This window comes from Strix uralensis, chromosome 4, assembly GCF_047716275.1.
Source record: "Strix uralensis isolate ZFMK-TIS-50842 chromosome 4, bStrUra1, whole genome shotgun sequence".
Taxonomy (NCBI): Eukaryota; Metazoa; Chordata; class Aves; order Strigiformes; family Strigidae; genus Strix; species Strix uralensis.
The window spans coordinates 102887246-102914330 of NC_133975.1; the positions used below are offsets into that span (position 1 = coordinate 102887246).

The 27085-nt window shown below is 36.2% G+C and overlaps 1 protein-coding gene across 14 annotated transcripts in view; it reads right to left on the bottom strand.

Annotated features, from left to right (window-relative positions):
* The window catches only part of HECTD1 (HECT domain E3 ubiquitin protein ligase 1), a 64587-nt gene that overhangs the window by 19610 nt on the left and 17892 nt on the right, over positions 1 to 27085 (bottom strand). For 4 of the 14 annotated variants that reach the window (XM_074868233.1, XM_074868230.1, XM_074868222.1 and 1 more), the window contains exons 4-26: positions 26431 to 26658; positions 22750 to 23031; positions 22206 to 22494; positions 21809 to 21885; positions 21620 to 21718; positions 21186 to 21300; positions 20384 to 20558; positions 18953 to 19091; positions 18580 to 18750; positions 17249 to 17471; positions 17116 to 17160; positions 11765 to 12040; positions 11583 to 11659; positions 10022 to 10156; positions 9677 to 9823; positions 9203 to 9297; positions 8711 to 8816; positions 7576 to 7710; positions 7351 to 7490; positions 6506 to 6829; positions 5886 to 6052; positions 5510 to 5686; positions 1956 to 2792 (exon numbers count right to left, since the gene is read on the bottom strand). In XM_074868233.1, coding sequence (XP_074724334.1) covers positions 1956 to 2792; positions 5510 to 5686; positions 5886 to 6052; positions 6506 to 6829; positions 7351 to 7490; positions 7576 to 7710; positions 8711 to 8816; positions 9203 to 9297; positions 9677 to 9823; positions 10022 to 10156; positions 11583 to 11659; positions 11765 to 12040; positions 17116 to 17160; positions 17249 to 17471; positions 18580 to 18750; positions 18953 to 19091; positions 20384 to 20558; positions 21186 to 21300; positions 21620 to 21718; positions 21809 to 21885; positions 22206 to 22494; positions 22750 to 23031; positions 26431 to 26658 — 4459 coding nt within the window. The remainder of the gene's footprint in view (positions 1 to 1955; positions 2793 to 5509; positions 5687 to 5885; positions 6053 to 6505; positions 6830 to 7350; positions 7491 to 7575; positions 7711 to 8710; positions 8817 to 9202; positions 9298 to 9676; positions 9824 to 10021; positions 10157 to 11582; positions 11660 to 11764; positions 12041 to 17115; positions 17161 to 17248; positions 17472 to 18579; positions 18751 to 18952; positions 19092 to 20383; positions 20559 to 21185; positions 21301 to 21619; positions 21719 to 21808; positions 21886 to 22205; positions 22495 to 22749; positions 23032 to 26430; positions 26659 to 27085) is intronic. The other 10 variants (XM_074868237.1, XM_074868232.1, XM_074868236.1 and 7 more) reach the window with 8 other exon arrangements.

Here is a 27085-nt window from a genome sequence, read left to right on the forward strand (position 1 = left end):
GTTACCCAAGCAGGTATAGTGCTTGAAATTATTTCTATGCATGGGGAGGGAGAGAATGAAATTTAAATTCAGGGTTATTAACAGACCTATGCTCATCTCCATGAAAGCATGGAAATTTTCCAAAGAGTTTTTCTTTTGCTGTTTAAGAACTTGAAGATAAGCTGTTCAGAATTTGTATCTTCCACTTACTTCTAATTAATAACAGTAAATTCTTTGCTGTTATAATAAACAGAAAAAGCCATTAAGCGTCAGCATTTCATTTGCTCTGATTTCAAGAACAAATTGAAACTGGCCACCCTAGACACCACTTATCTCCTGATAAATACTTATGTTTATAAATGCAAGCACTACAACAAGTCCAGAAAGACATCACTAATCATGTTGGGTCTTTTGAGTTTCTAAACCTGGACAGGCCCAAAGAAACATTAAAAAACCCCAAAACACAAGCTTTTTACAATGGTCTAATAGAATTTTGGTAAGATTGCTCAAATTTAGTTTCTGATCTCTTTTTGGGGTACAAGTTCCCATTTACAATTTCTATTTGTATAAAATGCATAAAACAAAAGAATTCCTACATGAGGGATAATTTTAAAACATGAACATATCTTAATATTAAATCCAATTTTTAATTTGCCACATTCTTATTTCCAATTTTAGCACTGTATAATATCAAATATTCATGAAATCTGTTAAACATGTTGTTGAAGCATCTTACTATGTTTTGCGAAGGTGATCCTTTCCCCCAGCACAAAACTACAGCAGAACCAAGAGGCACCATCTGCCTAAAAGGGGATCAATTACTGGAAATCTTCCCTTGAGTTTCTTATTTACATTTTTAATGCAGGCTGCAAATATATGTGTGTGTGTGTGTGTGTGTGTGTCCCCAGTATCATAATATGAATGTAAGAATAAATTTAAAAAAAAAATCTCCCCAACAAAAAAGAAAACACTATTAGAAAAAATTTAGAAATGCTAAAGGCAAACACCACATTTTTAAACATGGAAGCATAGAAGTCCTAGAAAAGCATGAAAGCTTAACAAGAAACAGAGTGCTTCTTTCCGGCTTGGGTAATTTTAGTTTTTCTAACTTGTGTACCTCATGAAATGCAGCTCTCTGGTTAAAATACTATCACCATCACTGAACAAAATACCTAACAAGGCTGGTTGAGTAACAACTCTGATGGGAACATGCTGAAAACTCAGAAGAGAGAATTCACAAGAAGCAGGTTTACAACTTACCTGCTAATATCTTGATTCTACATATAATCTGAGAACATGCAAGTGTTAAAGCATGTATATAATGCCATTTAAATAATTGTTAACCACAAAATTCCTTATGCTTAATATGGCTGAACAGTTCCCCAAATCTAAGCGTTAATGACCACACCATCTTTAGAAAACATACACAATATTAGAGTACGTTAAATTATTTGGCCTGATAGAATGCAGAAATTTTAGTAGATTCCATCATACTGCAGTGTACTTTTTCTTTCTACTGTGTTCTTAGCTCCTAAGCTCAGAGACTTAACAATACGCAAAAACTGCCTTTCCTGAGGAAAATGGAAAAAATTAACAGAAACAGGCAGATACAGGTGAGTACGCAAAATCTACACAGATCAGAAAGCAAGAATATCCCACATGAGCTACTGTTGCTAGTCTTCCAGCCTCTTAATCTAAACCATACACTCTCTCTTACTAAACATGTAATAGACATCAAATTCAAATTATTTTCTATTTGATGGGTACCACAGTGTAATCTGAGAACACAGGGCAACGTAACACTTCCCAGCTGACAAGAACTCTGTGACCTCTTCATGAGTTCTACAGGTACACACAAAGTCAAGGCTGCTCTAAGTTCATTTCTCTCTCAGGCCAACAGAATCCAAACTTTTAAGGCTAATGAAAGCCAAAGAAACAACAACAGCTTCAACTAAAAATAAACATAGCTTACTTACTTGCACTGCTCATGACATTTCTTCCCAAAGTATTAGTATTGTTATCACTGCTACTTCGACTTAAATTCATGTTGTTTGTGGCATTGGTACGTGCTATGTTTGCCACTCTTCGTACAAAGGACTCCAGGCTGGAAGTTTCTCGAGATGATAAGTTGGGAACACTTGCACTGGAGCTCATTGGTGCCCCAGCAGCCAACAAAGAACTGACTGAGAGTCTGTTACTTGCTGAAGAGCTTAGAGGTCGTTGGGAAGCTGCTTCTTTATTAGTCAGTTCGGAGACTGAACTCACATCGGGAGAGCTTACGCTAACAATTCCCATGGATATAGCACTGGACTCCCCAGGAGTACGTATTGAGTTATCAGGACCTAACTTCCTCTCTGCATTTTCATTTCCCATGTCCGCTGTTAAGGTGCTGGTGCTTGCACTGGAAGATGACCCTACTTCAGCCTGAGGCACACTATCAGCGGAAGACAGAACAACAATTGGTTCATGGACGTCAGTGCCTGAAACTATATTTTGCTCCATTACACTTTCTGATCTCCGCTCCATTTTGGTCGAACCCAAGCTGATGTCGCTGCTACTGGCCACGCTACACACAGAACTGCTGCTTCCTTTTCTACTTGAGGAGCCTGCAGCAGCAGTCGTCTTGTCTGGACAGTTGTTTTTCACCAAGCTGCTCCATGACTGCGTTGTGCCTGAAACAGTGGATGAAACAGGTTTGGGTGATGCCGCTGAATCAGGGTCGTACCCTGGTGCAAGCTTGAGGTCAAACTTTCCTTCTGCGCCCATACGGTAAGAGTTAGAGCCACCAGCATCCCAGGTGACATCAATCCAGCCTGGAAAGGGACAGGAGTTTGTGAGATCCAGCAGAAAGCAGACAGGAGCGTGTCAGACAGTAGCTCCACAATGTGGGATCAGCTTCTCATAAGGGCTGCATGTCTGAATTAATAGAATTGTTAAATAACTCAATGCCAATTAAAAAGGAAGTGGTTGAATCTAAAAAATTTGGTATTTTAAAATGTTGTTAACATTGAGGCAGCGAGCATGATCAGCCCAGGGTCCCAGAATCCAGCCAAAAGCAGTTTCCTTCAGGAAGGAACCTAACCTACTAGGATCTCCCAAAATTTTATTATTAGATTCTCTAATAACAGAAACATATATTAAAATGTATCATCTTAACTTTATTAATATCTGTCAAGAAGTTACAATTCTGGCAAGGACATTCTATAGTGTTTTTCTTTGTTAAATGTTTGTGGATAAGCATATGTATGCGACAGAAGACATTTTATGAAACTGATTACTTTGGGATTTCGTATTCCTGCCCTATAAAGTGAAAGATTTACTTTACTGATACTCAGCTTTTTAGTTCAATAATTTACACAGACTCAAACATTTCTTACTCACAGGAAAAGTCTCACAGCAGTCAGTAAGGACTACAAGTAAGATTTCAGGGTTGGCAAGAAGAATACATTTCACAGAATGAAACTTTATACTGGGACCAAAACAACACTGAAAAGAGATGCTACTCTTCAATTCCTTTATTAAGTGATTATTTCAAGTACCAGTATTTTTTTAACAGTTATAGAATAGCTCTTCAATAATGAGGATAACATTCAAAATTTAGCTAACTAGGACAGAAAAAGGGGCAAAACAATTTAATTTTGCTTGTCTGAGTATGTACCACAATCTCAGTCATGTAAAAAAAATTCTTTCTAGTATTTCTTATTGTGTGTTAACTGTAACAAAACTTATTGTCACTATTTTAATTGATACATGTTTTCTTTAAAAATAAAATCTCTAAAGCTCAGTCATCTTCTGTAACCTCAGACAGAAATTCAAAACAAGATGTCAGGTCTAGGTATACACACCTATTTTACTAAAGAAAAATAGAAGAGAGCTAATTTGAAGTAAAATACTATTTCTAGGACTGTCAGGTGCACTTTTACCTTATAACTATCCAAAAGTCATCACTTCTAGACCAAAACAGAAGATCACAGGCAATTTTCTATTTAGAAATATCACTCTGGAGGAAGAGTATTTAAAAATGATAAAGTTTTCCGATACAATAAGAAGACATCTCATCCCCACATGAGGATGTTTAGATCATGTTTTTCTGGTATGATTTTATTCATCTTCATGAGATATATTTGAGTAGCTTCATGTCGCTAAACCTTTGAAGGGTAAAGTTGTGAAGCAATTCTGAATTTTTCTCTTTCTACAGTTTATTTTCATTTCTTACCAAATACAAAAAAAAAGTTCCATACTGTAGCTAAACAGTGTAATTTTTCCCCTTTATGAATATCTGAACAGGGTATCTTGTAAAAGCGTAACTAAATAACTGTTCTTGTTTTGTATAGTTTCTTTTCCTTAACAAAGAGTTTTAATTCTGCACTTCTTAATACATATTATGTACTTGGAGTCTTACTGCTCCCTCATTACAGATCTAAGACAACTCAAGATTTGTCTAAACTTGTCAATAATGACAAAAAAGTCAGTACGATACTATTTCCAAAATTCTATTTGAAAGACAACCATGGCAGGAATAAGAGTCTGCTGATACACATTTCACATTGGCATCACCATTTGATAAATGAACCTCAAACCTGTGCTTAAATGGGCAAGTTTTACTGGAACATAGGAATAAAAAAACTGATTTAGTAGAATACTACTCACCAATAATACCTAAAGTCTTCAAAGTGAGAATGTGGCTATGGATACTGTTGCATCTGATAAGAACAATATACAGATGACGGAAGAATTCCCTACAAGCTATACTGAATGACTTAAATAAGATTCAAAGTTTCAAAACATTTTAAGACATTGTACTTTGGACATTTCTCCATGTTTGAGAGCTGACAACTCAGCAAACTAGAAGAAAATTTAAAATCTGACTAAGATGAGCCTAAGAGTGGCTGAAGATGCTTCAGAAACAAGGCAAGTTTTATATACCCCTAAATAGGGGGAGAGGACGGAAAAAATTGGAAAGCATGTTCAGCTGACAAGATAATCACCTCTTCTGGAGCCTCTTCAATATATTAGCTTCCTAAGCACTGACTTCCCTGGTGTTGCAGGTTTTTATTTTGCTCCATAAGTTAATTACTTTTCATGCTTTCAATTAAAATAACAACTTGATCCCAATGAAGCTAGCAAGGGAGGAAAGGTACAGGATACAAAAAAAGTCAAGAAAAATATTGCAAATGCTAAGCTAGAAGAAATGAAGAAGGTAATTATAGATCTTGCAGGCCCAAAGGTTAATCAGTTTGCATCAATCACCTTCACATACTTTTTCTTCTTTGCAGCAGATGCCCAAATAACAGTTAGGTATTTTAAATAAGCAAAGCTCTACAAAAGTTTCATTTACAGCAAGAATTTTTTTCATGCATTAAAGTGGTCCATTTGTGAAACTCCATAACAGTTGTAGTACTTAAATTCCTTCTTCCCAAAATATTTAAAATTTCATCGAGACACTACAATGGCAATACTTTAATGCTACCCATTCCACACGAACTGATCACGCTACAAACATTTACAAATTCAGGCAATTCACGCTCACCGTTATGCAATTCTCCTGTAACAGTGCCTTCACCCTGTGGGCTTCCATCCTGATCTCTCCATTTCCAATCAATTCCTCTGATTACACGAGCTCCTGGAACCATGTATTTCAACACCTGAGAACGGACCAGACGTCGCTGCCTTCGCAGATTTGCTTCAGCTTCTTTAGCAGCTTTTCCTACAAGAAATGTAAATTGAAATGAAAAGACTTGGAAGTCTTTTGACTCCATTTCTTCATTGAATGGAGAATAATTTTGTGTTTGTTTCTAAGCAAGTTCTACTCCAAAAGTTATCTTGCTTTTTCACACTGATTTTTATATTGTTTGTTCATTAGCATTTCAAGAGAACAAATAGGATGTACACATTCTTCTTCTTACCCAGCTGATCTTCACATACTCCATTCACAGTGCCATAAAGTTCAAATCCAGACAGGGAGAGGTAGTGTGTTTGCCCACTGGCATTCTTTCCCATCTGTTTTATTCTAACATGTCTCCAACCTTGTTTCTCATCTTTTGGAGGATCTAAAGGCCATGTTGCTGTAGACCTTTAAAGTTATTTCAAAGGGGGTGTGGGTGGGGGATAAAAAAAAAAAAAAAACACAAACAAAATCACGCAAAACCAAAAAACCTTAGTACCAAAGCAAACAAAACCATAATGGTGATCATGTACGGATAAAATCAGAAAATTGCCAAGAATACGAGATACATAAAATCTATTAACACTAGGCACAAACTCTGAATGAGTGCTGGTGTTACTATTTTCTCAAAAAAATATCAAGTCCAAAATTTACAATGATGGAAGAGCACAAATGCCGTTATGTGAACCACACAGAGAGCTTATGAATCACTTATATTGCAGCCCATCCTTGATAATTTAGATCACCTAGCATTTCTTTATAGAGTTATTATACCTACAGTACACATTAAATCAGTCTACAGTCAAGTACATTTTTAACTAAACTCAGTTTTATAAAAAGTGATCAAATACACTGACATACCCTGGTTCGTTGAGACTACAGTCATCAACATGAGTATACAAAGTAGTCCAGTTCTGTCCATCCTTAGATACCTGGAAAACCCAATTTCTGAGAGCAGATCGTCCATAACCTCGAGCATGGCGTAATGTATAAGCTGATGGTATAACCCAAAGGCCAAGATCTATGGCAAACCAAGCATTCTTATCATCGTTAGTATGACAATTGAGAGCTGAACTGTCACGGCTTAGGATGTCTTCTAAACGGCCGTAAGGCAGATTTCTTCCTTCTGAGGAGGTAACCACTACTAACCCATAGGCTGCTGGATTTACCCATTCATACGCGGTTCTATATTAAAAAGAAAAAAATGTACTGTTCAATTATTGCTTATATTAAAAAAAACAAACAGGTATCAGTTAACATTTGACATTTACTGTAAATTGTCTATTACAGCTAAGTTTATTACAAATCAAAATTATTAACATAATTTTAGATAATTAGATAACTTTAGAGATGTTCCAAACATCTCTTTACTACAGCGGTTTAAAAACCAAAGCAAACCAACAACAACAAAAGCAAACCAAACCACGGCAAACAAAAACAAAGATCCAAACTTCCCCACTTCTTCATTTCTTAGGTAAGCATACGAACAACTTCTCCACACAAGTTCAGAGATTCATATTGTTCTATTATTTGAATAGAGCAAAAAGAAATGTAATTGTATTGATCAACAGTAAAAGCAAGGGTATCTCCCACTCCTAAAGAAATTACAACAGATTTCATTTCATTATGAATTCTCTACCCACCCCGGCCATGGGTCACAGTTTATTCTATCTGACTTCAAAATATTCAGCTTTGAAGAAACTCACTTTGCATTTGTCCCAATCCAGTAAATAATTCCATTTTCATCAAAATCATGTTGATGCCTGAACACAAATGTTTGGCCTTCACGCAGTTTTCGTACAAAAACAAATGAAGCCCTATCAAAGTCGTACCATTGCTTTGCTACCTACAGATGAATGAAAAGAAATCAAGTATTAGAGATGCAGAATGCAACCATTCCTTGTGAACTATGTGTATGGTACGCTGCTCACCATTTTCAGGAGATACTGTTCTAGAGATTCAACAGTTGCCAACGGCTCCATCTTTAGCATCCTACCAGTTCGATCTATTAAAGATGTCTCCCCTGAGGCACGTTCCAAACGAAACCTCAAGCGCCTTGTCAAAATCTGAAAGAGTAGCTAAACATTAATATAGGCTTTTCTGTTTAGGTTTTGTAATTTTAAGAAAAGCAATATATTTCGCTACAACAGTTTTAGTGGTGTATCAAGTATTTTTCTTGCACAACTTAAGCAAACTACATTCTCATTTAATGCTTTAAAAAGTAATCCCCTAGTACTCCATTTTTTCAATTAACCAAACAATTCTTTAAGATGACAGTCAACGTATAAGCCAATGACACATTCAAGCTAGTATTTTCTCACTTTCTATGTGTTTTATAGCTTTTATTTCCAAATCCTGTAGACTGGCAACTACTATAATATAAAAACTGAAAATGTTTTTTTCAAAATATTCAATAACAACAGTAGTTTTGCAACTTTCTACAACTATTTTCTAATAATTTACCATCAAAACAGAAATATTCACACTTCACTGACATCCTGCAAAATCCTGGTGTGCTTTCAAACAGAAAAAAATTAAGACTCCACACAAACTGGACAAAACCTGCAAACCTAGCCAAACTGCAGCTTTCCTTTATAAGAAGCTGCTGATCCTGCAGGTGCCTTGTATTACCAAATGAACACACAGCCCTAGAAGGGACCCTTCTTAACAATTATAGCCCATCCCTAGTCATCACAAATAAACAGGTCTTATAATTGCCTTCAACAAAATGCTCATTCAAGTAGTAAGGACACTTACTAGGGGGCATATTTCCATATAAAGAGAACAATACTTGAAGAGAAAAGAAACAACAAACACATTATCTCTTCAATCAAAATTTACTTTCACTGCATAGTGTAAAAACGACACCAGAGGAACACCCAAACATTTATGTTAAGTGTTAGAGGAAACAGATGCCAAAAAATTTGTTGTCCTTTACCTAGTTCTATCCACTTTTACAAGAATACACTTCATACAAACTTAATGTTTTAACTTTTCCTAAATTTCACATATAAGATTCAGATATGCATCAGTCAGTGTGACATATTGTTATCACTGTACATTTACCTGAAGATTATACGTAGATCCTGGTGTATCATATAAGTGGAGAGGTAGACGTTCAATAGATTCTAACACTGCTATCAATTTCCGAATTAATGCAACTGCTGGACGACTGTGAAAGCGAACAGTTACTATGTTACACACAGCAAAGAGAAAAGAAATTCTACAGTATCTCAGAGAATAGTAACCAGCTGCAGCAAATATCTCTGCATGCTATTTCTACTGAGATCATCAGTTCTAGGCACATGGTTATAGCACAGTAAGAAAAATATTGATCTGCACAGTGATGAATAGAAGTCACCTTCATATCTATCAGCAGATGTACATTCAGTACATTAGTTGACTCTTACAGAAAGAAGTAATTCAGTAAAATTTTCAGTATAGCAGACTGTCTTTTAAGACCAATTTAGAGAAAGACAAATTGAAATGGAAAGCACAGTTCCTTGGTCTTTATTTTGAACAGATGCAAAGGTTTTTTTGGTTTGGTTTTGGTTTTACCTTTCATCATCTTCATTTTCACTGAATGCTGTTTTGAAAACATTTATTCTCTCTACTAGTTGACTACAGTCTTGTTTCACATCTAAATCGACATTCTAAAAGGAAAAAAAAACCAAACCACAAAACATGTTATTTCTAAGACAAAGAAATATATTCATTCTTTATACTAGCAAGAATATCTGTCCAGTCTCACTGAATTCCTCATTTAAAATCTGTATGTGAAAAGCTAAATGGTATCTGCCATTAGAACTGACCAGTGTTGATTTAAAGATTTTTAATGGCTTATTTGAACTGAAGTCATCTATTGTGACTGCATATATTCAACAGGTAGACCACTACCTGGAGCAAGTCTGCCTGATTTTCAGCAAGATGGGAAAATACCACATTTATAATAGATTTTTTTAAATTAAGGCACATGCCTACAATATTTTTTTAGTAAGTTTTTCTTCAGAGAATTATGTTCTATAGACTCACATTATTTAAAACTGTAAGCAACGATTGAACTAAGCCACTACTGCACATTTCATATGGAGAAATAGTGTTCTCATCCTTCAATAGTACAATTAAGTTTTCCAGAGCAGTCTTCATTAAATCTCTCCAAGTATTTTCTCCTTCAATACACTGGAAGACAAAAAGACAATTATGGTGACACAAGGTAACTGTTTTTCCACTTGCTTCATTTGAAAAATAACGTCCCAGTGAAGTACGTAACTAGGCATTCCATGCATTAAAAAACACCACATTTTAGACAGACATATTGCAACTTTCCATCACGACAGACTAGTCTCAAAATTATTATGCACTTTCCACCGACAGTACCTGTCTGTTTGTATGAAGTTCCCATGAAGACTCTAACTGCGTTGCTATGTTCCTCAGTGTTACAACTACTCCTCGAGGCATGCTTTCAACAGCTTTAAAATGATCGTCATATAAATCTCTTGCCATAGTGCGTACCTACAAATTGATTTTGACAATCAGAAGTTATACCTTAGTGTAATGAGACTATTACTATTCTCCAAGATACTAGAAACTTGGTCATCTTTAATAAAGAAGTCCATGACAGACACAAACAAATAGGGAAGAACCAAAAGCTATCACAGATCATGAAACGCAAAGGTTGTGAAAGGATAAAAGTACAGGAGAAATAAATAGAAATACACAGAATCTTACTGAAACTTACAGAAGCTAAGGTTACCATCATATATTAAAAATTAGAGTACAAAGTCAGGAGAAATGACAGGACTCTCAATCTGTAAATCTGTTTCTTTAGAACTGTATCATGGATCTGGTAATCTTTTTAGAGGTAAGATTAAGGGGGTTTTATACAGTATCTGTGTTCAGAATAGTCTATTCACATTCCTTAAACAAATACACACAAAAAGTCCTTTTGTGACCTTATACTAAGAATTACTTTTTCTACAAAGTATGGATCACATGAGATACAGATTTGATAAAATAAATTCTTATTAAACAACATTTTTCTCACAAAAAATTTCCTCATAAATGTTTCCTTCTCATTATCAACACGTGTCCTACAATAATACATGTTTCACAAGCTTCAGAGCTACACAGTACAATCTCGGGTATGAAAGAATACCGCCTTCCTTTTATCATTTCACCTATCCTCATTCACACAGTATTTTAATTTTCAATTTAGTGTCACATTTCCTCAGATATAAGGGTCCTTACATGCTGCAGATTTTTGTACACAACATATCAGCTGCACTGTCAGAAACTGCGAGAGAGGTCAAGACTGAAGATTAGCTTGAGCCCTTGGCATCAGCTGGCCAGAGAACATACTGTTATTTTGTGTTTTTATAAAAAGCCTAATACTTGATTTCTTAGCTCCTCTTTTCTTCCACTCAGTTTAAGAAAAATTTTAGAGGAGTCTAAAATGAGGGCTTTTACACACTTTGCTTCACTACCACAACTCTTACAATACAGACTGTTCACTTCCATCCCCCATCTGTCACAATATCCCCTCTAAAATTAGTATCCAAATGCAGTGAATAGAAGTAACATATGCTGCTGATAGAACTGTAGTACTGATGATAACATCTTTTCTTTTTGCACAAGAAAAGGAAAAACCTATGGAATCATACAAATATAGGTCAGGAGGATTGGATTTCTTTACATTTTTAAAAGAAAATTTGTCTTCCTCTAGAAGAGCACAGAGTTTACTAAGAATGTTGGATAAAAGCACCTGCAACAGTGCTTTGTTCTGAGTGAAGTTTTCCCCTTCAAGCTTAGCATATAATTGTGTCTAGTTGAAATCACACATTTTAATCCTCTAAGAGAAAATTATAACTCCATAAGCATGTTATAAAATAAACCAAACTCAGCTAAATTTTAAGTATAATATTCACAGATGTTCACCAACCTTTTGCTTTGTCTTTTCCAGTTTAGATTTCAGCTTTCTTCCTCTTTTGCCTGTCCAGCCAGTCACAAATTCTGACCCTGCAACATATTTTTAGAAGAGTCACAATTTCTCACAAGTATGAAAAGCAAAAAACAGAAAAACTACCTCATATACACTTGCTCCTACCTGCACATAACACATACCTACGTACTTACCCAAAGAGGTTTCAGCTGTAAATGAATGCTTTGTTCCTCTGTTAGATTCAAACACAAAGCCTGGCAGATCTTCTTTCAGTATTGTGGCTTGCTGACCATCGGAATTGTGAATAGCAATTTCTCCTTCTTTCAAACAGGTGAGTGACCAGTTTCCTACAGTAAGTTTAGTTGGCCCTGGTGCCGACAAAATTGGCTGGCTTGTGGTAGATGGTTTTACTTGGCTTCGAGCTCTTTGCAACTTCTCAAGGAACTCACTCCTACTTTCTATTTTAAAAGAAACAAACATTATTTTTTTTTCTTTCAACAATTGATTCCACAATCATCTCAAACAATTTTTTTTTTTTTGTAAGAGCAAAACAACTGAGTACATTCAATGCAAAATTCAGTTTGAAATTAAGGGTCTTAAAGCATTCTAAATTTCTTCCCAGTATATTTCTGTACTTCAACAGTAATTTATTTCATGATTGCATCAAAGTGGACAATGCAACTCTTTCTGAATGGTGCTACTGAAAAAAATGTATTATTCATCTTTATAATTATAATAGGAAGATCAAAGAAATTCATGATAAACTTTTAGTCTGGCAAAAATAATTTATCTCATTATGGCCAGCACAAACTATTCTCAAAAGTGAGTTTTTAGAAGTAGGAAATTAAATGAATCCTCCAACAGGAAAACAGCAATCAACTTCATAGCTTAAAGCAAGTGGAGAAAAGATGTTGAAGCCATATAAAAATCAGAAAAAAAATCCACAAAACTTTGAGTCTGACAATCAACATATGCTACAAGCAAATTTGAGCTAATAGCTATTTGCTCATTCAGTGTCATAAAGGCACCCAAAACATTTTAAGCTATACTAAAACTTTTATTCATCTCTTTTGTAGAACTTCTACATTCACCTCAGAGAAGGTAGTCACAATTATGCTACTTCATACAGTGACATTATGTTAATTCAAGTTATAATGCAGATGGTCCTATTTCTTTTTTAGTAATGACAAAAATTTTGAAGACCTCTATATCTCTGAGAAAAACACAAAATAAAAAAAAAAAATCTAATGGCACCACATGAAACTTGATTAAAAGCTAATATTTATATGGAGATATTTAATAGGTGACCAAGAGGAACATATCCTACTTTTAGGATATGTAATCTAACCTGAAATTAAAACTGAGATAGTTGTTTGGAATAATTAAATTATATTTTGAAACTGTAGTAATTAAAAGGCTGCACACTACATTTGAAATTATTCCAGAAAATGATTCCAGAAAATCTGATGAGTTCATAATTTAAAAAATAAGAATTCCATATAAAATAAAAATACAATAACCTCATTAATGTAAAGATTACATCTCAACTTCAAAATTAACAAGTATCCTCATCTTTCAGCACACTGATTTGATAAATACTTTTGTAGTCCATGCACTTGTAAAATTGCTGTTTTCCTTTTGCTGCAATGATTTATGCAATAGGTTTTTTTAATTTACCATTTTTATTGTTGTATGATACAAACATAATCCCTATGCAAAAATAAATATGCACTCGAGGCATAACAATCTTTGTTGCTTACAATTCAAAGCATCTAGAGAGGTTTCAAAAAATAATTTTGAAATTTCATATGCAAAATTAAAATTCTCCAAATTTCCATAATTACATTTTAACAAATTTATTATACAGAATGTCGCACTGAAACAGTAATGATTATACATGGTTGGGCATAATTTTGGGTTCCCTTATACAGAATTTTGAGACACACTTAAAGCTTCAGAATTACCATTAAATTTCAATTTTTGCATTGAATTTTTATTTTTTCTAAAAATTCAAACAAAGCAAGTATTAAGCTAATGTGGAGAGGGGTGAGTACAGACCTTCCAGAAGTGTTCATAGTATATATGTATTTCCCCCTCCCACCCCAACTTTCATCATGCGATAAACACTAACAAATTCCATTACCCAACCCTCTATATTCTTGCCAGCTCTGAAGTTACTAAAAAGTATACGATGAGATTAATCGGTAATGATTTAGGACAGCAGAACATATAGTATAGTTCAGGACTTAAAGATACTATTCTGAGTCAATACTGTACTGTAGTAATTTTAGTTAACAAATACTAGGTTAATTATCTCTTAAGTAAAAGAGGCTGCTGCGCACTCTTAGAGCTAACGGTTAAATCACACTGCAATGTCAGCACTCTTAGCAGATGTCTATTTGATAAAAGTTGCAAGAAGCCTCATTTAATCCTTGGAAATTTTTCTATCTTTTTTAAAAGACTGATGTGAAGAGACACATCATCTTAATTTCTCAATCTGACTTCTGTTTTAAGTTCTCTTCACTCCAAATTCATCTGAGCCATCTCCATTCCAGTCACCTTGTGCAGAAATAGTAAAGTATCCCCACGCACATCATTTGGAAGGAAGAAAGCAGAATTGCATCCAGGGGCTATGAGGATTTAAGAAATTAACCTCATGGGTCATCTTAAAATTGTATTGTATGATAAACAAATATCTCAACACAGAGATTGTTTACCTTTTAAGTACTAGCCTTCTTAAAAAGAATGCAAGATACTATGTGGAAAGCTTCCATGGAGGATAAAGGAGCTAGCAAGTGCTGGGAGTTTTCAAGAATGCTCTCCTGGAAGCACAAAACCAGTTCATTCCCTTTAAAGGTAAGGGAAGTAGGAAGTAGGTGGAGCAAAAGCCTCCCTTGGCTTGACTTCGAGCTTCTGAGACTTCTCAAAAACAAAAGAGAAGTGTACCAGAGATGGAAAAGCGGACCAATACCCACTGAGAACTACAAGGGCATTGCCAGTGCTGAGATGCAGTTAGAAAAGCAAAAGCTCAGCTCAAACTGAAATTGGCCAGAGATGTCAAAAACTACAAGAAAGGGTTCTTCAGTTATGTAAGCAACAAGCACAAACAGAGGGAAAATACTGGCCCACTGTTAAACAGAAGAGGTGAATTAGTCACCAACAATGCTGAAAAGGCAGAGGTTCTCTGCACTTTCTTCACCTCTGTCTTTACCAGCACTGTGGGCCTCCAGGCTTTGGGAACAAAAATCCAGGTTGATGCAAACACAGACCCACTGTCAGTGTAGGAGTTAGTATGTGAAATATTACAGGAGCTTGACCCCCACAAATTGATGGGCCCTGACAATATCCACCCAAAGGCGTTAAGAGAGCTTGCTCATGTCGTTGTGAGGCTGTTCTCCATGATCTCTCAGAAGGCGTGGAGATGGTGATGTCCCAGAAGGCTGGAAGAAGGCTAATGTCACCCCCATGTACAAGAAGTCCTTAAAGGAAGATCCAGGAGATTATAGGCCCATCAGTCTTACTTCAATCCCTGGGAAAGTTATGGAACAAATCCTCCTGGGGACTGTCAGAAGTCAAATGAAGCACATGACTGGGAAAAACCAGCACAGACTCACCAAGGGCAAATCGTGCTTCACAAACCTGATCGCCTTCTATGACAAAGTAACCTGCTCGGTTGATGTGGGGTGAGAGTGGACATCATCTACCTGGATTTCTACAAGGCTTTTGTTACAGTTCCCCACAGCCTCCTCCTAGAGAAACTGATATGTTATGGTCTAGACAAGTGGTCTGTGCAATGGCGGGGGGGAACTGGCTGACAGGGCCCACCCAGAGGGTCGTGGGAAACAGCTCCTTTTCAAACCGACAACCTGTCACAAGCGAGGAGCCCAGGGATTGACATTGGGCCCAATGTCGTTTAATATCTTCATAAGTGATTTGGATGATGGGATCAAGCGCACCCTGATCACGTTTGCCAATGACACCAAACTGAGCAGGGAAGTGGACCCTTCAGAAGGGAAAGCCACCCTGCAGGAAGACCTGGATAGGCTGGAAGAGTGGGCTAACAAGAACCTTATGAAGTGCAACAACCACAAGTGTAAGGTCTTGCACCTGGGAAAACATAATCCAGGAGTGCAGCACAGGCTGGGATCGACCTGGCTGGAAACCAACTCTGTGGAAAGGGACCTGGAAGTCCTGGTGGACAACCAAGCTCAATATGAGTGAACATTATGCTGCTGCGGCAAAGAAAGCCGACAGGATGCTGGGTTGCATCAACAAGGACATCACAAGCAGAGATAAAGAAGTCATCATCCCACTCTAATCATCACTTGTCAGGCCACACCTGGAATACTGTGCTCAGTTTTGGCCCCCGCTATACAAAAAAGATGTGGACAGGCTGGAGAGGGTCCAGAGGAGGGCCACAGAGATGATCAAGGGACTGGGAAGCCTGTCATATGAGGAAAGGCTGAGAGAACTGGGTTTGTTCAGCCTTGAGAAGAGAAGGCTTAGGGGAGACCTTATCACCACGTTCTAGTATTTGAAGGCTGGCTACAAAGAAGATGGAGACTCCCTTTTTACAAGGAGTCACATGGGAAAGTCGAGAGGTAACGGGTGCAAGTTACTCCTGGGGAGATTCTGATTGGACACAGAAGGACAATTTTTCACAATGAGAACAATCAGCCACTTCCAGGGAAGTGGTGGATTCCCCAACATTGGACACTTAAGATTCAGCTGGACAGGGTGCTGGACCATCTTGTCTAGACTGTGCTTTTGCCAAGAAAGGTTGGACCAGCTGATCCTTGAGGTCCCTTCCAACCTGGTATTCTACAATTGCATGATACATTTTCTGACCAAAAAAAAAATAAATCTAAACCAAAAAATCTAGACATGGTTTCCAGCTGTGTTATAATCTAGATATACACTATATCACATTTTGTCTTCACAGCCCAAAATCTACAGATAAAGTCTTTAGCACTCAATTTCTATCCTGAATCATAATATGTTCTGTTATTTCACTCAATGGCTTGTGAAAACATAGTAGTATTGCAAAGCATTTTATGTCTGCAGGTTCATAAATGCATGAACTTTGTTGCAAAAAAGATGAAATAATAAAGGAGGGTTGTTTCTGCATCCAGAACAAGTTGTGTACTCTGTACATAAAATTAAAACCACCTATGCATTGCCAGTGCATAAGGTCTGTTCCCTTATCCTCTCTCCGACAAACAATTAAGACACTGTAATTTGTTTCCCAATCCTGATGAGAAACTTTCCATTACTTTGTCTTCAAACACATGCAATTTCATTCTGCTAGCTAGAAGCAAACAACAAATCACCATTTCAACCTGCTTTTCCTGGGACGGCCACTACAAAGTGCTTTTAATGACTGGGGTGAAAAAATTAAGTATGCATGGAGAAGAATCAAAACAAAACGAAGTTAATACACTTTTACTGGCAAGATGTTTACTTAACACAGTTCACCAAGGAAGTCAAGTTATGGTCACATGCTATCTGATAAAAAGCATCACAATTAACTGACCACCTTCCACCTGTTTACATCCTTTACTATTTAGTAAGCCAATTCCTGCAAAACAAAACAGCTCCAATCAAATTATATAAACAAATATAACAGTCTCAAAACTTAACTTGGACTTGAATTGTAAAGAAACTACCTGAACTATCAGATCCTCCTTCAGGGCTGCCACTGGAATACATTGTGGCCAGTTTTCCATCCAAGATAAACCTGAACCATCCATTACTACCATTAGATAGCTCCAGGGCTGCAGCATCACTCCAGATATAGAGGCAGTCCCTTCCCCTAATGATTGACCAGTCTCTCCAGTGATACGGTTTACCCTGTTGCAGTTCTTTAGCATCCTCCTGTGGTTCATCCTCCTGTAATAAAATCGTATTGAACAAACAAAAAAACCCACAAACAAAAAAAAACCCCTACCACCAAACCATCACCACCAAGAAACCTCAAACCCCCAACCCATTGAAATCCCCAAAACGAATAGAAAACCAACACACAAAACACATACATTTTTAAAAAGGCTTGAGGAGAAAAAGAATTACTCAAACCAAAGTATAGGAACTATACCTCTGTCTGTAAAATGTATCTTTAAAAGTATTCTTTAATAGCATAAGATACTTCTAAGAAGTTGTTTCCTTTCAGATACAGATTTATCTACTCAACAATAATAACAGCAGCCTACTGACTGGGACATCGACCTCTGTTCAAAACTTGTGAGAAAAGAATCACAAAACGGTTGAGGTTGGAAGGGACCTCTGGAAACCATCTAGTCAAAACCTCTGCTCAGGCAGGGCCATCTAGAGCCAGTTGCCCAGGACCATGTCCAGACAGCTTTTTAATACCTAAACACTAAAAAAACCCCGAACCCCCAATCCACAAAAAAACCAAGCTCAAAAAACCCCAAACCACCCAAAACCCACAGTAAAAAGCTTAACTATACACTTAAGGTTTAGCTATAAATCTTAACTGAATGGATAACAGAAGTGGTCCGTTATCCATTTGGTTCATTTGAGTAGTCAGTAACCACTGTTGGAAATTGGTAAATAACTTCAGTATGCACTTAAGGTTTTCATTATGTAGAAAATTATTTTCTTTTTTATATTTTTAGTGTATTTCATAACAATGTTTAAAAAATCTGCAATCATCTGATGCATATACATTGGAAGAGATGCACTTTGTTCAGAAAGGATTCATTTCATTTAGCAGTCATTTTCAAACACTACACAAAAACAAGTGTCAATCAACTTGACCACAACTAAGTATGACTAGGAAATCTCAGCAGATAATAACGTGCTAACAGAAAATGAACTTACAGAAAACAATAACAAAAACAATTAAAACAAATGGTGTACAACAGGCATTAATTTAATTACCTAACTACCTTGCACTGGACATTTTCATAACAGTGAAAATTGTACTAAAAGTGTTGGTTCTACAGGAACAAATAATTGTTATCAATTCTGTACTTACCTTCTCAGGTTTAGACTCCTCTTCATTTTCATCATCAGATGACGGCCCCGCCAAAGTTGACACTTTACTAATTACACCAAGTCTAGCCAGTTGGTCTAGAAAAAGATCACCACCTTTATCCACCAAATCCCTTATGATTTGCAAGGCTAGCAAATGGCCATCATCATCATCCTGTAATACATTGGGATGGAAAGGTGATAATAAAGGAGATCTCTTTACTTAAAAATACCTTTACATGCTGAACTTCACAAACAGGGTCACAGATGGATGCCATAAACCCTTCAGGGTTAATTATTAACAAGTATGTGGAATCAATGAGCATAACCCCCTTTTCTGCACTGGTTTCATAAAAGGACATTTTCTTTCTTCCTACCTCTTGATCAAGAACAGTAGCTGTTATCTCAACCAGTATTGTAGGCAGATTGTGGCCAGCATCAGAGTCACAAACCTCTTTCAGCAGCGCCTCAGAACAAAAGTGTATCATTTTTCTAATGAGGGCAAGACTTGCTTTCCTTTAAAAGAGATCATAGGGAAAAAAAAAAAAGATTCTTACAAAGATAACGCAAGCGGTAATCAATGCAGCAAAAGGTTCAAGAGAAAACTGCTTTTTCACTACATTTAAACAGGCTTTCAAAACAAAAATTTTTAAATGAGTTTCAGTTCTCATTATTGGAGCAAAAATTCGTTTTTGTTAATAAGTCCTAGATTATTTCTAAGAATAATTCATTTACCGATCTTTTTTGATTCTACAACATAAGTCTAACATCTTTCTCCCCTCAACATTTCTCTAGGTAAACCTATTCTACATTCTGTCTTTATGCACTCTTAGAGATGGCAATTCTGGACACTTCATCTTCCTCCCAGGTATCCAACCCTCCATTTCTGTCACATACATCCCATGTTTTGGCAAAATCCCTAGAGTTTTAAAGCCTAAAATTAATATTAGATCATGCAGCTTTCCATATTAAGAACTACAATTAATTTGAAAGCCATTCAATCCTGTATCATTAAAGCTGAATTTTTTTGACTAACTTTTAAAAACATGATTTACCTGATTCATAAAGAAAACTTTAAAATACAGAGAGCCAACTACTTCCTTCCAACAATCTGCAACAACAATCAAATCACGCACAGATTGTTAACATGGTTTCTTATTTCCTTCATTTAAAATGACCTAGTTTAGGCTTCCTGTCATGAGCTCACGTAGAGTCTCTCTCCACTAGAGTTCCTTTTTATCTTGCATTTTCACCCCTCAAAGTACCTATAAGCACTGGGACCACAAATGAGAGATCAGGCAAGTGCTATATTTGTAGTGTAAAAGGCTCAGCGGTTATGTGCAATTTAACACAACCATTATGCCACCCACAGTATTCCTGTTTAAGTATTAGATTACATTCTTTTAATTCTCTCAGTAAGAGGCATCTTCTCCAGAGAGCTGTAACCTAATACACAGTATATACCGTCTATGCAAGGTACTATATGAGCATAGTATACTTTCATCATGCTACTATAGTCAAGAGTATGCTTCGCTTTCCTACTTCTGATTCACTAATCATGTTTTTTTCCAAGACATCACTTCCCCAGAAAGGAAAAAATGCTAGCTAAAATACTAAGTAAAAATTAGACTTGCAACACTTCAAACCACCACTTCTATTCAAACAAATATGTTGAAGTGTCACTTGCATTACTTAAACTTTTAGATGTCATAATTTTTAATGAAAAAAAAATCCACCTTGGCTGTTTTAACACAGTGAATTAAGAAATTCAAAATATGCAGGAAAATTGTCTATCATGATGATATTACCTTATTGAAGGCAACATAGTTTGTTGAAATGTTTGCGCAAACACAGGCAATAATCTTTTCAAGTATATGGGTGCCATTTCTGGATCTCCTTTGGGTTCATTACATTCTTCCTCATCCTTGTTTGCATCTTTCTTTTTCTTCTCATCTCCTTTGTTAACAGGACACATCCAGTCCCCTGGAAAATATTTTTTCCCCAAAAATGTTCAATGGCACAACCAAACAAAAAACCACTTCAAGTACGTTTAAGAGTTTTCTTTACTAACATTTAAGTACCTGAACAGGAATATGCATTCCTAAAAATATAAAATTTGCATGTGCAAGACTTCTTGAGGAAAACTGTTTGATAACAAGTACCTCCAAAGACCGCTCATAGGAGAAGCTCAAAGTCCTTAAAGCGAACTAAATATGAACATATAACCACCTGTGGCTCCAGCCCTACAAAAGTCTCACAAACAGGTAAAGTGCAATTCCCATGTAGAAAGAAAGGATGACAGAGAAGCTCCCAGAGGGCTGACACCCTCTGAACCCACAGCAAAACCCCAGTCCAGCACCATACCACAGCTGACAAGCAGGACCACCACTGGCACTGCTTGTGCCCAGTCAGCAGTTTCTTTGGTAATCCTCATCCTTTAAGAACATCTAAAATATCAAGGGTTTTATATGTACTTTGCAGATTAAGGAAGGTTGGTCACAAACTTTTTTCTTAGATGAATCTTAATAGGATGAAATTCTAATAATTGAATTACATATCATATAGAAGCATTTCTACTAGCAAGGGTATGAAATTAAAAACTGCACTCACCTGGAGACTGAAGAATAGCTACTACTTCACTGTGCCCCCTTTCGCGAGCTTTGTCTAAAGGAGTTTTCCCATCTTCATCTCTCAAATCAGGGTTTGCACCGTGTCGTAAGAGAGTCTGAGAACAAATATTTTTAAATATGGAAAAAACATTAAGATTCCTTCTTCCAAAGTAGTAAACATTTTTTTCATACATTCTTCTTCCACTTTTCTCATGCTTTAAGTAAGAACGTTACGCTCTTTTTGTATCTGTAGAGCTAATATAAAACTATTTTACTGCTCTATCATAATGAAAAATTTGTATTTTGATAAACACTGTAAAGAACACGTAAACATTTGACAGTGCACGTTAAAACATACTGCATCGAAGACATTTTGTATAGAACAAGGCAAAAAGTCAGTATATAAGGATTTCTGAGTGTCAATTTAAATCATACCTTTGCTACCTGAGGTCTTCCAAAACATGCTGCATAATGTAATGAGGATGACCTCTGACCTCTGTTAACATCAGCACCCCTTTCACAAAGAAATTCTACCTGTTAAGCAAGAAAAAGTAAACCAGTTTTTTTTTCATCTTTCTTTACATAAATAACCTAAGTTTTTAAGATTCTATAAAACTGATTTACCATTTCCTGAGTTCCAAAAGCTGAGGCCCAGTTTAAAAGAGTTTGTCCTACATCATCCATAAAGTTTACTTCAAAAGCTGAAAGATACAATTAAATAAAATAGTTAAAGCTCCCAAAACTATAAATTAAATTTTATCAGTGTTCTTTAAATGAACAGCAGATCTTAAAAAAATTAAGCATCCTCAATAATCCTGGGGAAGCACTTCTGCCCATAATTGCAATAAAGTAGCACAGGAATTATTACTAACAACATCTGTTGTGTATTTAACAAAATAAGTGAACTTATATATAAAGATTTTCAAGGTACTACCTAAGCATTTGTTATGACACCATACATTACAAAAATAAAAAGATACTTTAGCTGTCTCATTTTCTTTTTCAGAGTATTTTTGCTTACCTCCTGTGTCAATAGCATCTATTAGTGCATCAGTATCCTTACTGCGGATGCAATCTATCAGCTGCCGATGAGAACGTTCCCCAGAACTATCCAGTCTCCGCAACCCTGGGATTCTGCCTGTAGATCCAGCACTGGATTTTGGCAGGGCTTTTCTCCCTTCGAACAGTAGCACCAAAAGAAGATCTACTAACCGCATGGTATCCAGTACACATCTCTCATCACCCTGCAACGCACTTTCTATAGAATCTGGAAGTTCAGATCTTAGGAGATCCTGGAAATAATTAAAAGTCTGAACAATAAAAAATATACAGGGCTTTAGAAAATACTATCAGAATTGGGTTTCATTTCCATATGAAATGTTTCCTTTTGTCCCCTCTTTATAAATAACCTATGTGCATGTGTGTATACATATATATACACAAATAAAATCTAGAAATCTGTATATCTATATACAAAACAGCAACACAGATCTTGCATAGGTTAAAGTACATGAAGGGAAAAATCCTATGAGAACAAAAAGCTGTAGCATAAAAGGATTTCTTACATGTGTTACTACTGGAGAGCCTCTACACAGGGTTGACAACAGGCTTACAATAGTTGACACCTGATTACTTAATTTAGAGTCTGCAGCTGTAGATGGTGCTCCAGTGCTACTCCGTCCAGGTTTGCAAGCTGAAGATGGTCCTGATGCTGTCCCACCAGCAGCTGCCATGCGAGATAACAACTCCTCAGTTAATCCATGCTTAGCTAATGGGGCTGGGTCAACTCCACGCCGTGTGAATCTGTCAGCTAATGAAGCAAAGCATCTCAGAGCTCCATCTGAAACCTAAGAAAGAAGTGCAAGAGAAACAATGAAAAATCTGTTACTTATGATGAGAAGATGCTAAGGGGATATTCACAAGAATACAGGACACAGAAGCTGATTTCTCCAGATTCCCTTCAAAGTCAATGAACAGATGAGACAGGCTTTTTAAGCCAGAAACTCAGAGTTGGAACCCAACAGTGCTCTGAACTGCTCACTGAAGGACTGCATTGTTGGGGGGTTTTTCCCCCCTTTCTCTCTGTTGATGATATATAGAAATCAAGGAAACAATTTTTCTTTGTCTAAAGTTCAGCATTGTAAGCATCTCCTTAACTATATGAGCAAAACCCCAAATCAATCCAGAAAAACATGTTTAATAATCAAATTGCCAAATTAATAGATGTTGGAAGCACATTTTAAAAGTTTTTAGTTATAGATGTTGTTCTTCCAGGAAACACTATTTATAATCCCCACTAGCAATTGTCCATCCTGACAATACAGTTTGAAAAAAATGAAAACAACCCATGTCTTGGTAGTGAAATATGGAGTGCTTAATCTTCTGGTTGTTCTGATGTTAGAAACTGTTAAAGAGGCCTTCTAATAATAAAACTTAAAAAACGTAAAAAGAAAAATGCACTATGGGGTTTTATTTCTTAACTTTCACACATTTACTGAACTTCAACTTTGTTCCTCAAAGAACAATGGAGACAAATTTCTTTGCAGTTTTATCTTCTCTGTTAATATAATACAAATATTAATTATAAATGTCAAATTATAACACATTATGCTAATATTACAATATTATATTAATTTGGAGCTTTCTATTAAAAGGAATGCTATCAGACAAGCCATCAGCTGAGCCACCAACTCAGAACTCCCAAAGTATTAAATCGACAGTGAATTCTGATAGTTAAAGTTGTATTTAAAGGTTTACATACTTCTTTCTCTTAAGGAAACAAAATTTTTCAATTGCACCAAGCCTAAAAATAGGACCAACTGGGAAAAGCAGATTTTACCTTTAGATAACCCAGATTGCCCACTGAGCACCTGACCCAGGGATATGCAAACATTTTTGTGATAATAAAATACAAACTTCAACATTTAGGTTTGTCACTACAGGGGGAAAAAAAAAAAAAAAAACACACACAAAAAAAAAACCAACAACAAAAAAACCCCCCAAACACCAACAAAACAGCGACACTGTGGAAACAAGGCTCTCTGATGATCCTCTTAACAATCTGGCAAAAATTACTGCTGGCCTACTGCCCAGGAAAGAATCCAGCTCCTTTTCATTTTGGTGTTGAAAAAAAAAAAAGGGAGGTTTTGCCTTTATAACATCTCTCTCATCTATACACTACAAGTGTCTCCATCTGTCAGATCAGGAGGTTTGCATAGGCACATCAAGATGAGCTGCCTCAGGCACATTTACCTTCATAGATGTGCAGTAGCAAACCAGACAGGTGTCAAGAAATAGTAAAAACAAAAAACCCACAATCAAAACAACAGTGATAGCTACTCTTTACCAAACTCTAAATTACAACAGTTCTTACTCCCTAAAACATTATCAACTTCTGGTGCAGCCCATTTTCAAAATTATTGTCAGTTATTACATACCAAGGGCTTGCTCATTAACACACAGAACAAGATTAAACTGTTCACCAGACTTCCTGAAGTTAAAATCTTAAATGTCCATAAAGTTTTTGAGGACTTGAAAAACGAAGTTTCTCCTAAATAAATTCAAAGCCTGATAAACTTCCAGCATGGTGCCTGCATGCCAAGCATTCTGATTTATCAGTACTCTTTTGCAAGGCATTTTGTTCTTTAACTTGTAATGGTCACTTTTCATTTTGGCATTTTGCTCCAGTTCTTTGATAGCACAATGGATAAAAAATCTGCCAATTTAAATAATCTGTATATACTTTATGGATTTATACCAGAACAGCTCTGTCAGAAACACACAAGCAACGTTCAGCTTATTTAACATACTGCATTAGTGGCATCAGTTTACAAAGCAAAAGAGTACTGTGGAAGGTATTTACATTTCTTCTCACAAATTGCAAGTCTAGTAGATAGGTTAAAAAAAGCAATTTATAGATAAACTGTTCTTGGGCTCACATTCATCTGGTCTGAACTCTTCCCTCAAGTAATGTTACTGTCAGCCTACCCAAAAAGTGACCCAATCCAACCATGTTAAAGGATGAGGGGGCGGAACAACAAAACTTTACAAAGGAAGTCACTGGGCAAATCCGTGATACACATCAACATTCATTGTAAATCCTGAAGCTTGTTCACACAAAACACGTTTCTCAAGAATACCAGTACAGATTTATCATCATCATCTGGGTTACTCCAAGCTTAAGCACACCTACCCTAAAGTTTAACTGCTAAAAGATTAAGTTAATTTGAACTCTCATTCAGATCTCCAACAGTCACTGCAATTGCTTTTTTCAAACACATCATAAATTGGAAAACAGTTAAAATACTACAGATTTATGGTCTAAATTTCAGGATTAGCTTGCCCGAGATGATCAGTGCATTAATAAAGTTATATAATGTCTAAAAAACATGGTAGCTTGTTCCAAAATGGGTAGTGTGACAGTCCCCTGCCAACTGGGTCTTTCAAAGAGATCTAAAAACATATTAAAAAAAGTTAGCTCCCAGGCAAAAAGATTCAGTCTCCCAAATATAATGTGCTTAATAAACTAGACTGGGATGTGAGGGGCATGTAGAGAAAGGAATGAGGACAGACATGGGGGTGGGTGAAATGGGGACTGTGAATGGTATGGACAAGAAGCCTGACCAGGGTACAGCAAGAATTTGGCTAAATAGTTATTGCAAAGCATTGGCATGTCATACACAAAAGGATTCTACTAATGGGAAGATAATTCCTCTAAGATTCATTTTCTAGATTTTACAAGGACCGCTTTATCTCAAGTTAATAAAACTGCAATAAAGTAGTAGCTGCATCTATAGTAGTATCATTTAAACTGCTTTCCAATGTAATATTTTAGCATTGATTGTGGATGTTCTTATTGCTTCTCTTAGTTTGGCAAAAGAAAAACAAACCAAACTGATTTTTGTTCCTTATTTATATTCAATTTAATAGTGACTGAGGTGCAGACATAGAACAATCATTACTTCAGAAAGTATTTCAAAATAGATTGAAAAAAGTTACAGGATATTTTTCAATAAAGTTCTCAGAGGTTAAATAAGATTGTATTCACACAACAGTGCTTGCAGTCAAACCCTAAGGAGTATAAAAATCCTCTTGTCACCACAGGCATAAAAAAAAAAAATAATATCCAAATATAACAACTACTATGTAAACATAGTTGTGGAGGCTATGCAAAAATACCTAGCCATTCATTTATTAAATATTACGGAAGTTAAATTCATAGCATATTGAGCCAACTATTACATTACCTGATGGTCTTCATGTTTTAATAAACTAGACAGTGATTCCACACAGATCTCTAATGAAGAATCCTGAGGCTCCATTTTGCCACAGAGTCTGGATACCACAGCCATAGCTGAATGCAAAGTATCTTTATGAACAAGGTGTCCACTGTCACGAATAAACGTCAGAACACAATTCAACCCTCCAGCTTCAAACACAGCTCCTGACTCACGGGTACAGATTAATTCTAACACCTGTGACAAAATTAAATTTAATTAGAATGAAGTACACATAAAAAGTCAGTTATTTGTTTATATCTATCTCCACACTGGTTAAGAAAATGAAACAACAGGGAAAAAACCCAACCCAAACCTCTCTTTCCTCAACACCCAGAAGGGTCTAAAGCCTTCAGTACTCTAGTAGTTACACTTTTCTTCAAAAATAGAGGAGCGAGTACAAGAACATCCCCCAATAGCATGGTCATAACAGGTGTTCATGAAAGACAGTTATACAACAGTATCTTTTCCTGGGAGAATTAAGTCTTTGGATAACACACAACTGAAAGCTCTGAAATTTTCAAGAGTACTGTTACTCCAGAACTTCAGTGATATACTTTTGCGTAGACTAGAACCAGTAAATAGGAAATACATGCATAAAGTCTGATGCCATGGTAATCAAGGA